The following is a 13,951-nucleotide window of genomic DNA, read 5'->3' as shown; positions in this document are numbered from 1 at the left end:
TCTATGGGGTGGAATGTTGAGCAGACAAAAAACAATATACCCAATAGAATGAGTGTAGCGGAGATGAGGATATTGAGATGGATGAGTGGCAAGACAAGAAGGAATAGAATTCCAAATGTTTCTATTCGAGAGAATTTAGGCGTGGCACTAAAAGGCGATAAAATGAGAGAGTAGACTTAGGTAGGCTAGCCACGTGTAGTGTCGACCAAGTACAAGGAGGTGTGAGTTAGTTAAGGTGGAATGACTAGAAAGAGCAAGGGGTAGGCCCAAAAGGACGTGGTTGGAAGTAGTCTGAAAACTTACTGGGACTTAAAAGTATCCCTTGTCTTATAGTAATATTTACAAAATTACCTAAAAAAAGTAACTTTTTAAAAAAAATAGACTACAAAATTAGTAAATCCACCTTTCACAACTCTCTATATCTTTCACCTTTGTAATTTGAAGGGTTGTGAAGTTTAGATTATCCTATATATATATATATATATATATATATATATATATATATATATATGGAAAAATATCCTTTCAGCCCAAGGGTGTACTGCTACAGTAAACGCCAAAGGACCAGATTCAATCTGACGATCTTGAATATCCGTTAGTGTTTGAATTTTAATTTTTTTTCTACAAATCGGATTGATTTGAAATTTGGAGCGTGTGTACATAACAAACAGATGAATCTTCGAAAAATATAAAAAAAATATTTTACATGAAAAAATTTGACCAAAATACCCCTGTAAAGTTTCAGGGGTATTTTGATCAATTTGTTTTTTGCGGATTTTTTTTTTATATTTTTATTAGGTGCACCTTGATGAGAAGAATATACACCTAAAATTTCAAGTGATTTGGATTTATAGAAAAAAAATTAAAATTAAAACACGAAAGAGGTCGTGACCGTCAGATCGGCCTAGATTCAATCTGGGCCATTGGCGTTTACTGAAGCGGTCAGCTAGTGGGTGTACAGAATCCACTCCCTATATATATATATATATATAGAGAGAGAGAGAGAGAGAGAAAAAAAAAAAAGTATAGAATGAGACCATTAATCTTTGGTACAAGGTGGTCACATTAATCTTGACCATTGGATGTGAAATTGGGTGGCTGCAATTATTCCATTGACCAAGCTCAAACTTCAAAATAAATGTTCTCGAACTTTGTGACATATCCAAGCCATCAAATTTCACATCGGATGGTTGCAAGTAATTATGACCACCTTGTAATAAAGATAAATGATCTCAGTGTGTGTGTGTGTGTGTGTGTGTGTGTGTGTGTGTGTGTGTGTGTGTGTGTGTGTGTGTGTATCATTGACAGATCTTTCATCCACACTCATTGACAGATCTTTCACCCACTAAGTGTGGAATCTTGCCAGGCCCACCAAATAGCACAAAGTTAACCCCTTTACACAAGCAGCAGCATAGATAACAAGAATCAGTCACAAACTAGTCAAAGGGCCTCTTTTATTGTCATAGAGCTGTACATTCCCATGGACCTGAAAAGGTTATCAGCCATATCCCAGAAAAATACATGAGAACACTGGAAAAAACCATAAAGAGGCTTCTGAGGTATACAATTTGAACTAAAAGAAATGTTCTTCTTCACAGTCCCCACGCCCCTAATAAAGTGCGGAGCATCAAGTCTCAAGATGAATGTCTGAGAGATTCTAACATCCTGGATACTCATGGATGAATTTTGAACAGGCACGTAGGCCTAAGAAAATATTGATGCTTCTTTTATCACAGTTGCTCTAAAGAGAAAAGAGCTTCAACAAAACATGACCTGGCTGAAATGGACAAGGGAATGTTCAACAGCATGGAAACCATTCTACTGAAGGCAAAACAACATACCCACGGACTCTAACATTGCACTCGACTTTTTGGGGGCTAAACAAAAAGACGTGTTTTACAATGAGAATAAAGAGCTCAATACGAGACTTTTCCTTTGACTGTATGCATCACAAAACATCACTAGTGAGGATTTAATGGTCAAAGTGCAGTAGGATAATATAACACTAAGGGTTGATAAGGATGGTTTCTCGCTACACTAATTGTCCAAGGCAAAGGGTATGGCTCTAGTAAAAATCAGAGGGACTGCTGAAGGAGACATCATGCATGTTGCGTCTTGTGTTAAAAAAGGGTATTGCTATTCAAGGTTGCAGCCACACATCAGAGCTGTTTGATACAAAATTAAAGGTGTGGCGCCAGAGATCTTAAAAGTTTTGAAAACCTGACAAGTTTTTGTCTATGGAATAATAGTTCAGTAACAATACTAGGTAACAGTTTAGGTACATCAGACAAGCCTGTTTGAGCTTACTTTTAACAATTCAGTGCTTTAAAACTACAATTATTTAGTGTGAATTGCCTTGGAATCCAATATTTACTTCAAGATAATTAGAGAGAACACTTCTCATCTCCCTACTATCACTTTTCCTCTTATCATTTGGTAGATTTGTTTTGTTTTGTCATGTCCTTTTGAGCAAACATATTTTTATCTGCACTTGTGCAATTAGGATATTTCTTTCAATAGAAGTAATACAATATATATATATGGGGAGAGAGAGAGAGAGAGAGATACTAAAAGCTAAAACGGCAAATCAAACTATTTAAGAGAAATAGCATACCAGTTAGCACTATAGGATAACTGCGTGGATGTGTTGAGACATCAATGGGATTCAAACCTGATGAATAAAACTCTACACCCGCTGGTAGAACACACTGCAAAGAAATAGGAATTAAAAGTGATGAAAGAAAAACAAGAGATGCATGATGAAGTAAGAGAAGCTGGATAAAAAACAATAGCCACCATACTGCATGCATGAAATTGGAATGCCACATGTGATGTCACAAGTTTCAAAATCACAAAGACCAAGATGGGCATTAAAGCCATCAAAAGAAAACTGTGTGGGAAATCTTCATTCCAAATCAGTACCCAATGAAGCTATTTAAGTGAACCGCACATCCTATTGTGTTAGAAAATATTTCCCAAGCATCACGATGTTCTTGTTATAAAGGCAGAAGGTGACTAACAAATTTTATAATCGTAAATAATTAAAAACAAATCCACGAACTCCCAATACCACCAGCTCCAGCATTTTGTGGCACTTACTTCACTAATATTTAACATCTCTCCTTAATTGAATGACATAAGCATATGCATTTAGCATAAAAATACTTCAACTTGTATAATTCCAACTATATGCAAGACAAATGCAACTTGATCAGCCAGTCAAAACAACACGCAGGAAACTAACAATCAAGCAAACATCAGAAACAAGTTAGTGCCTTAACGGATTTCGGCCATTTAGAGACCCAAAAAAAATATGCTTTTAAAGAAGCACAAAAATCATGCCAAAACCAACTAAAACATTTCTTGGATTGGTTAATACCACCATTGGTATCTTTTTCACAAAAATTACAGTTTATACAATTTTTATCGTTTAGTTTTGGGTTATAACCATACTTACAACCTGGATCACCTCTTATAGCAAAACTAGAAATAGACCTATGAGCCTCCCCTGTCATTCTCTCACATCCTCACCCCGTGAGCCTCTCACTTTTACTTATTTCTCTCTCTCACACATCCTCATCCCTCTTTCTCTCTCAACCTCCCTTAAAATCTCCCCTGTCACTCTCTCATGTCATCACCCCGTGAGCCTCTCTCTATCTCACAACCTCCACTGAAACCCCTCTTGCACTCGCCCCCTCATCATGTAAAACTGTCTCTCTCCCTCCCTCCAACTCATTTCCTCATATAAGCTTTCTCATGGCTCAAACACTCCAGGTCCCGCCTCTCTCTCTCTCTCTCATAGTTATCCAAAACATTTTGCCGCTCTCCCTCTCTCTCTTTACGCAATTCCTAATCTTTCCCCATGAATTAACCTGGTTCCGCTCCACTCTCTCTAAAAGTTGAGCGCATAAAGAACCCATAAAGGACTAGGTGTCACCTTTCAATTAACACCATAACATCTTCTTCAACCTTTCTCTCTCATGCCACCTCCTCCTCCTCCTCCTCCTCCTACTTATTCCTATTCAATAACACAAAACCACTTGTACACTCTACCCTCTTCTACATATCAGATGCAAGGCCATTCACAGACCAGAACCAGTAGCGGCAAAACCTGAACTTCCTCTCTGTAAAAACCAGTGTGACAAATCAGAAAATTGTATCTCTTTCAAGTGAGAATGCAAACACATCATCTCTCTCTCTCTCTCTCTCTCTCTCTCTCTCTCTCTCTCTCTCTAAAGCAACAGGTCTCGCTTTCATTGAAGACCACAGAAGACAAAGCTACAACTTATCTCTCAAAGGACAGATGAGACTCTCTCTCACACACATCAGTGATTGAGAACAAGTGACTCCCTCTCATCAGTGGTTGAGAACAAGTGAACTTTTGTTGTCAATCACAACAGAGCAAGGTTTTCTTTCGTCAGAGGGAGAGAAAGAGAAGTTTATGGAGTGAGGAAGAGAGAGATAGAGAGAGGCTCACAGGGTGAGGAATAGAGAGAGCGAGAGGGGGGTTTCATGGGAGGTTGAGAGAGAGAGAAAGTACTTTTTTGGGCTTGGGCAACGGAGGAATTAATGTAAGGAAAAGAAACAATGTTGTAATTTGCACAAGGAAAAAGATTGTTTGGGGCAAGGGGGTGCCCTTTTTTTTAACTTAAAGGGGGATCCACAAGTTTTCCGTGGACTTGAGGGTTTATTTGGGACTACAATTACAAGGAGAGGGGTTTCCGTCTTTCTCCCAATAAAATTTTAGTTTTTCAAATTTGTGACAATAAGCTATCTTGAGAGGAGTGATTTGACTCTTATAATGTTTTAGGGATGTGATAGCACGAATCTGTAACTATTAAGTGGTGTGATTCCATCCCAAAGTTAAGGCCACGTTTTACTCCTCCTTGCACGCACCACTACCCCATCTTCCCCTTCACCTCACACCACACTCATCTCCATCGATCAACCCTTGTTCAACCTCACAACACTCTTCTTCATCCCAACCTTCTCAACAATTTAGGCCCCACTCTCTACCATCCTTCATCCAAAAAACCAGCCACCTACAATTCACTTTACATCCCAAACCTCCAAGTACAGCGACACCCCACTCTGCCCCTCATCCCTTCACCTTAGTCCATATCGTGATCCCTCTCACTATCTATCCCTAACAAGCATTGACCTCTTCACCAAACAATACATGTTCCACTGTTTCATCATCTATCCTCAACCTAGATCACCTTCCAAAATCACTGCATATCCTCTCCTAAATATCCCTACCTTCTCAACCACCTCCTTAAATCAGCCATGTTACTCCCTGTCGTACTCTATCATTAACCACCCCAACCTTAACTTCGTCAACTACAGACTTTGAATAATCTCAGCCATCGCATGATAAGAATCTCTATCTCAACCTGACTCTGATCCCAATCCAATACTAACTATTTAACCTGCCCAATTCCAACCAAACCCTACATCCTAATCCATCTCCAACTCCAATCTGAACCCCAAATTAAACCCTAACTGATCTATCATACTAACCAAACTTCTAAATCCTAGCTTATTATCTGGCCCACCAAGCCCTTACCTGCATGAGTAGGAACCAAATTTCTTGTTCCCACATCAGTTACAAACTAAATAAAACGATTTGTTAAATAAGTCTATAAGAGGTAAGAAGGTAGAATTACTTGCCTCCTATTAGGTTTCTGCACAAGCTGTCAATTTTTTTAATTAGACAATAACTATCATATTCCTATGTTAAGGCAGACATTTTCTGCACTTGCTGCTTGCAATTCATTAAACCCTAGCGATATTAAATTGCACACTGTATCATGTTCTTCAATTTGAATACAGATGATGGTTCGAGCAGCCTAAATTCATTCATTGTGTGGACACTTAATGTCCTTGAACATTAAATACTATTATTTAAGAGATGTGTGGGGCCTAGAAGCGTCATTCCATGTAGTATTCAAATTAAAGAAATAAAGAGAAAAGCTTAAGCTTTTGAAGCTCTAGTTGGGTTTGAAGAAGAAACCCTAGGCTTCTTCTATTTATTGCCTCTGCTTGGCATAAAATATTGTTGATTTTCTGTTTTTCATAAATTTTCCTACATCAAATATGTTCTCAAGGGAAAATTCAAAAAGGGAAAACAAGTTAAAGAATTACCATGTGCCTAAGTAAATCTTTCACATGTATTCCAATGAAGAATTACAGCATGTAATCATAAGTTTGCATATGAAATATAAAATATGCATGTTCATTGCCATTTTTTTAATGGCTTACAATTTTGACAACAAACATACAATATATTCAATGAATGCTTCCTTTGCAGAATTCATACATAAACATTTTGTTCTACAAAATTTTCCAGGATACAAATTCATTTGTCATCCAAAATTACAATACCAGATACATTTACCTTGTTAAATTCATAATCACAAGCATATCATATACATATCATCCACAACTCAAGATGTATAGTTTATTGACATTCATGTTTGTAAATATGAAATTTAAGCTACAAAGCTTCCTGGATGATACATATTTCTCAAATCATGTCTTCTCTAACAATGTGTTTGTTGAAGGACCTTCCTGAACCATTTCACAAATCCCAAGACCCTTTCCACAACTACCATTTCCCCCATAACATATCTTGACAAAATTTTCTCTTCTCCAGTTACTGCTCGCACTTCCCTACCACTATAAACAAAGTTTTTCACTGTGTAACAACAAACATTTGTCTTATGGTCTGATCCCCCCAAAAATGTCCACTTAAAGCACAAAGACTGAAATGCCACTGGATCAAAATTTTCTGCTCTCACATAAAATCAAACATAAAGAAAATCTCTTGCAAAATTCAGTAAAATTGAAATACGAATCACAATTGAGCAGATTCTACATCATAACACTGTAGATAGGAGAAAGAAAGCATTTTATTATCATAACACTGTAAGGGCAATTGATGCATTGGTCAAAGATAAAGCCTCAGGTTTGGATGGTTTCCCGGTACGGCCTTTCAAGACCTTTTGGGAGACTGTCCGCCAGGATTTTCTAAGCTTCTTTCAAGAATTCCAATAGAGGGCCAAATTGCATAAAGCAATTAACGCCATTCATTGCCCTGATTCCCAAGGTGGAAAGGGCTGCGGAACTTAAAGATTTCAGACCCATTAGCTTGCTCAACTCCTCCTATAAAATACTTGCCAAGGTTCTTGCCACCTGTCTACAACAGGTCCCCCCTCTCATTATTTCTCCCTCTCAAACTGCCTTCATCAAGCATGGCAAATCCTCGATGGAGCCCTAGTTACACACGAGTACATTCATTCTAGGCATGCCTCTAAGAAGCCTGGCCTCATTTTTAAGATCAACTGGGAGAAAGCCTACAATCATGTGGACTGGTCTATCCTAGACCAGACTATGGGGAGGATGGGCTTTGGTGGGGTTTAGAGGAATTGGATGAGAGGGTGCTACTCCCACCCTCACTTCTCAATCCTCATTAATGGATCACCCAAAGGTTACTTCCCTGCTGCTAGCGGACTGCGTCAAGGGGATCCCCTCTCACCCTTCCTTTTTACGATCGCCACCGAAGTCTTCAGTAGATCCTTGGACTGTCTCTACCAAGAAGGCCTCCTCACATGTTTCAATAGCTCCACTCATGGCCCTATAGTGTCTCACCTGCAATACGCAGATGACACACTTGTGTTCCTCGAGCCCAATTCAAGAGAAGTTGACAACCTGAGGATTCTCCTGAAATGCTTCCAGGAAGCTACAAGTTTTAGAATCAACATGGACAAGTCCAAAATGATGGGGGTAGCCATCACTCAAAGAGGAAATCAGATCCTTGATCCCATCTTGGGAATGTAAAGTTGAGAACTTGCCCTCTACCTATCTCGGTCTACCCTTGGGAGTCGATAAACCGAAGAAAAACCTGTGGTCCAAAGTATTGGAAAGGTGGATAGAAGGTTGGCTGGGTAGAAAGGGAGATTCTTGTCAATGGCAGGACGTAGAACCCTCATTAATGCAACCTTAGCTAATTCCCATGTTTACCTTATGTCTCTGTTCCATATGCCTATTTCGATCGCCAATAGGTTGGAACAACTCTCCAGGAATTTTCTATGGTCCGGCCAGGCTGATAGAACAAAGTACCATCTCATTTCTTGGGATAAAGTCTGCTTACCAAAATCTCAGGGTGGCCTAGGAATTAAGTCTTTGAGATATAATCCCAGTATCAACATGGCTGCCAGAAGAGAGGCAACACAAATGTACTTCAAGTGTGTGGAAATCGATTTCCTTAGTACTACCAATTTTCAAAAACTGTATTAGATTCCATGCAAGAGAAGGATCAAGGGTTAGATTCTGGTCTGACCTCTGGCTGGGACATACCCTGCTAAAGGACCTTTATCCCGATCTCTACTCAGTTGCCTCAAACAAAGAAACAACAGTAGCTGACAAAGTGGTAACAGTAGGAGGGCAAAGAGTCTGAAACCCCATCTTCAGGAGAAATCTCTCAGAGGATGAAACTACACCATTCATCCTATTATTGACGGCTCTCCACAACACCTTTATCCCTCTCCAAGGCAATGACAACATCATTTAGACTCTTAACCCCTCTGGCGTATTCACTATGGCGTCGCTCTATAGAAAGCTCACCCTCCCGCCCACACCACCCGCTACCCCGACTTCGGGGTAATCTAAAGTCTGGCCCACCATCGCTTTGCCCAGGATTCAAATTTTCAACTGGATTGCTAAGTCACAAAGGGCCTTGACTGTTGACCAACTACAAAAAAGGGGTATTCTTACACCCAATAGATGTGCGATGTGTCACTCTGATGAGGAGACTAACCTACATCTCTTCATTCACTGTGAACAAGCACATCATCTGTGGAGCCTGGTTCTATGACGCTTTAGCTTTCAATGGGTTACTCCACCTTCAGTTCAAGCACTCCTCTCCACAGATTTGACAACCCTTGGCCCAAAACAGGGAAAATTCTGTGGAAGGCCACGGTTGCTGTTGTTTTGTGGGTTATATGAAAAGAAAGAATTACTAGGATTTTCCAAGCCTCCCTCCACCCTTTCTCTCTCAGTCAAAAGGTTACGTCCTTGGTCTCTTTTTCAGCTTCCAACCATAAAGCCTTCTTTGGGGTCCTAACTATTACCTTCCAAGGCTCATGTTCTTCTCCTCCATCCCAATAAGATGAAGAGATCGAGCAAATGGCAACCTCCTCCTAGGGGAACCATCAAATTCAACTTTGAGGGCTCCTCACATGGTTAATCCAAGGTCGGCAAGAGCAGTAGGAGTATTCAAGGACCATGATAGGACTATCCTTCCAACCTTCTCTAAGCCTCTAAATTTTAAGGAGTTACAACAAGCGGAAGCTTTGGCACTGTTACTTGGTCTCAAGATGGTTGACCCCGCCTGGGGGTCACGATTGATAGTAGAAGGGGATGCCCATAATATCATCTCCTGGCCATCGAGGGCGTCTACACCCCGATGGTACCTAACAAGTATTTTCTATGAGATTGAATTCAATTGCAGGGATATGGTCGTCTCATGGAGGCATATTTACAGGATGTCCAACGAGTTCGTAGATCTCATGGCCAATGACGGGGCAAGGATTGAAGTTGGGGGACCTCATCCCTTACTCTCGCAATTCACACCAAATTTCAGGAGAGAGGATCACTAGCTCATTGTTTTGACCAAGCATGGCCAAGACTTTTGTGTTCAGTTTGCAAAAAAGATGTGTACCTTCATAACAGAAATTTTGTAACAGCAACCAAGTGTGTATTAGAGGGCCAACTGAGCTTATTTTAGGCTCCAGTGCCCTCAAAAACTTGTGTACATATAACCTTTCGTATATATATGATATTATTAACATTTTCCAAAAAAAAAGAAGGCATTTTATTATCATTTAGAAAATGCAGCAGATGCAATCCCTAGTTCACCCACATGGTCAAGCTTCCTCAAAGACCATGAATTCGAGCTTCTCTCCAATGACCTTGCAATAAATTGACCCTCACCAGTCATTCAGTTTTGTGTAAGAAGTTTCTCCATGCTTTATCAGAGAATCGATCAGCATTGAAGTTAAGTAGTTAGTTTTGGGTAAGGTAACCTGAAGCCAATGGTTGCAGTAACAAGTACCTTGAGCTATGGCCTCGAACCAATAGCTCAACGCAACCTATGGGAGTACTACTTTCTCACATATGCATGGAACAAATAAACCATTTTCAAATATGCATAAGTACCAAACCTTGAATCAAGAGAGCAGTACAAGTGTTTTCAGAGTTGCGTCCCTAACCACGGTCAATTGTGCAAATCCATAATGCACAAAAAGAAAAATGTAAAACAAAGAGATTAACAATCAGAGATGGGAAATTGAAAATCCAACAACAGATCACCAACAAGTTCCATGCCCTACCAGGTCTGACGGAAATCAAATTATATATTTGATCAGCGAATATGCAGGAGACTGAATAGAGTTGAGGGTGCATGTTAATTGCTCAATTTTATGACATGAAGGGAGAATGAATAGGAGAGGTATGAGAAAGAGGAGGATGGCAGAATAAGAAGAAGAAGAAGAAGAATGTACCGTGGGGAGCTGGGGTGGAGGGGGAGGGTAGAGAGCGTCCTTAGAGGAAGGGAATTGATCAAGGAGGGAGGGCATGTACATGACGTTCGTCCCTTGGAATCCCCTCGTCCCGTCCAACGACCGTAGCTCCGGCCCTAAACCGCAAACCACCACGTACTCAAACAGTCTCCCGCCAACGCTACCCATCATCACACCCTCTATCGCTGTGTCTGACGCCTATGCAACTACAACAAATTCACCGGAGCCCCGCATCCCTTCTTCCACTCCAAATGCAGCTCTCTCTCTCTCTCTCTCTCTCTCTCTCTCTCTAAATGCAGCAGCTCTATCTCTCTCTCTCTCTCTCTCTCTCTAAATGCAGCAGCTCTATCTCTCTCTCTCTCTCTCTCTCTCGCCCTCTTCCACTCCAAATGCAGCTCTCTTTCTCTTCTTCCACTCCAAATGCAGCTCTCTCTCTCTCTAAATGCAAATCTCTCTCTCTCCCTCTCTAAATTATATTTAATGCAGATCTCTCTCTCTCCCTTCCAGTCGAAATCATAGTTAGCGAATCGGCCGAATCGGCGTTTTAAACGCGAGTTTTTTAAAAAATTGAAGTTTTTTTTAAATCTCGTTTTAAAGTGCGTATTTTTCAAAAGGGCGTCAGAAAATTATTTTTTTTAATGAAGAAGTTTAATACGTGATTTTTTTATTTTTATAATAAGTTATTTAAAAAAAAAAAGTTTCCATCAATAATACTCCATCGTACACACAGAGAGAAAACCATGTGATAGAGAACATCTCATCGTTGGGTACATTAAGAGGAAAGATAACCATCTCAAAAAAATTAGGAAAAAAAAGAGATAGAAAATTTTAAAAAATCTCCAAATTGAACTGCATCATAAATGCTTTATGGGTATAGAGGGAGAAAAAGAGAACCACCGTTTATAATACATGTTTTAGAGAAAAAAAACCATTGTTTATATTGAAGTATAGATTTAATATTAACTATTAAAAATCCCTAAATTTAACAACATTTCAGAGAAATTATGGAAATATAGATTAGGATAAATAGAGGACAATCTGATTGAGAACTTTCAAATCGCATCAAAAATTTAACAAAACTCAAAAATCCCCAAATTAACATAGCTCAAAGAACATATTAGGGAAAATAAATTAAGGAAAACATACAAAGGGCTTTTCCCTCAATCCAACAGCTTAAAAATACAACACGATTTGATTTAGACGCATCCATCTAATTTTCTTCACAAGTTCACCATCTGCTTCAAAAAGACAGCACCATTCTGAAAAACCCTGTCTGTTCTCCTTTGAGAGATCCGTGGTCATCCCCCGCCCCCACTCTCTCTCGCTCTCTCTATTTCTTTCTCTGCATCCTCCTCTCTCGCTCCCTCCCTCTACATTTCTTTCTCCTATGCCACTTCTCACTCTCTGTCTCCTGGCTCCAAAGGACATGGACACCCCCCTATCGTCTTCTCTTTATGTCACAATAGGATGGTACAGTGTATATTCGTATAATTAGTCTAGTGTATAGTTAGTATGGCTAGTATAGTGTATAGTTATTAATAGTGTATAGTTAGTATGGTACATAGTTAGAATAGCTAGTTTAAACACTATAGTGTTAGCATAAATATGGTGCCCCTCTTTTAAACTTATCCTTTTTTTTAATTTCAATTTTTTGAGCTTAGTCCGCTATATTTACGACATTTTTACATAAAGTATATTTGCCGATATGTATTTTTTACCTGATTTTTTCATTTGACTTTTTCAAATAAAAACAATTTAGTTCTGATTTTATGGTGAGCCGATATATTGATACTCCCCGACTTGCTAAGTATGGTCAAAATGCAGATCTCTCGCTCTCGCACTTGCTTGTCCTCTCACAACGCCAATATAGGTGTACCGATTTATTTAGAGCATCGGGGTCAATTACCGAATGGGTGTCATTTGCCATAAATTACAAGCACCTCCTCTTCTTCTATAGTTTTTTTTTTTAAGCCTTTATGTCTAGTTGCATAAACATCGGACATGGAGTTATTATTAAGGGAACCACCTTTTTTATTATTTGTTCCTAAGTTGCCTTGTATCTAGCTACGTAACATCGGGCAAGGAGTTATTATTAAGGAAACTGCTTTTTCTATTTTTTTAGTTTTTTAATTAGACAAAACTATCTATTCCTATGTTAACGCAGATATTTTCTACACTTGCTTCTTGCTATTCATCAAACCCTAGAGATATTAAATTGTGCACTATATCATGTTCTTCATTTTGAATACAGAGATGGTTAGAGCAGCCTAAATTTATTCATTGTGTGGACAATTAATGTCCTTGAACATTAAATACTATTACTTAAGAGATGTGTGGGGCATAGAAAGGTCGTTCCATGTGGTATTCAAATTAAAGAAATAGAGAGAAAAACTTACTCTTTTGAAGCTCTAGTTGGGTTTGAAGAAGAACCCCTAGGCTTCTCTATTTATTGCCTGTGCTTGGCATAAAATATTGTTGATTTTTTGTTTTTCATAAAATTTTCCGCACCAAATATGTTCTCAAGGGAAAATTCAAAAAGGAAAAACAAGTTAAAGAATTACCATGTGCTTAAGTAAATCTTTCATATGTATTCCAATGAAGAATTACGATATTTAATCATAAGTTTGCATATGAAATATAAAATATGCATGCCCATTGTCATTTTTTTTTTTAATAGTTTAAAATTTTGACAACAAACATACAATTTATTCAATGAATGCTTCCATTGTGGAATTCATACATAAGCATTTTGTTCTACAAAATTCTCTAGGACACAAATTCATTTCTCATCCAAAATTACAATACCAGATACTTTTACCTTGTTAAATTCATAATCACAATCATATCATATGCAAATCAACAACTCAAGATGTATAGTTTATTGACATCCATATTTGTAAGTATGAAATTTAAGATACATAGCTTCCTGGATGATAAATATTTCTCAAATCATATCGTTTCTAACAATGTGTTTGTGGAAGGACCTTCCCGAACTATTTCACAAATCCAAAGACCCTTTCAACAACTACTATTTCCCTCATAACATATCTTGCAAAAATTTTCTCTTCTCCAGTTATTGCTCTCACTTCCCTACCACAATAAACAATGTTTTTCACTATGTAACAACAAACATTTGTCTTGTGGTCTGATCCCCCCAAAAATGTCCACTTAAAGCATGAACACTGAAATGCCATTGGATCAAAATTTTTTGCTCTCACATAAAATAAAACTTAAAGAAAATTTCTTGCAAAATTCAGCAAATTTGAAAAACCATGGGAATCACAATTGAGCAAATACTACATCATAACACTGTAGGTAGAAGAAAGAAGGCATTTTAGTATCATTTAGAAAATGCAGCAAATGCAATCCCT

General features: G+C 38.6%; 1 protein-coding gene across 4 annotated transcripts in view; it reads right to left on the bottom strand.

Annotated features, from left to right (window-relative positions):
* The window catches only part of SCD1 (stomatal cytokinesis defective / SCD1 protein (SCD1)), a 104,287-nt gene extending 93,187 nt beyond the window's left edge, over nt 1-11,100 (bottom strand). For 3 of the 4 annotated variants that reach the window (XR_016055400.1, XR_016055401.1, XM_088866532.1), the window contains exons 1-2: nt 10,563-11,097; nt 2,615-2,708 (exon numbers count right to left, since the gene is read on the bottom strand). Coding sequence is in view for 2 of the 4 variants with exons in the window: in XM_088866532.1 (XP_088722658.1) it covers nt 2,615-2,708; nt 10,563-10,751 (283 nt within the window). In the remaining 2 variants the exon portion in view is untranslated. Of the gene's footprint in view, nt 1-2,614; nt 2,709-10,562 lie in introns of all 4 variants that reach the window. The other variant, XM_006837710.4, reaches the window with a different exon arrangement.
* Nucleotides 11,101-13,951: the final 2,851 nt, after the last annotated feature.

Source organism: Amborella trichopoda, chromosome 5 (assembly GCF_054954075.1).
Source record: "Amborella trichopoda isolate Santa Cruz 75 chromosome 5, AtrichopodaSantaCruz75HAP2 v2.0, whole genome shotgun sequence".
NCBI classification, from domain to species: domain Eukaryota; kingdom Viridiplantae; phylum Streptophyta; class Magnoliopsida; order Amborellales; family Amborellaceae; genus Amborella; species Amborella trichopoda.
The sequence above is the reverse complement of the archived record's forward strand: the minus strand, read 5'-3'. Positions and strand labels throughout refer to the sequence as shown.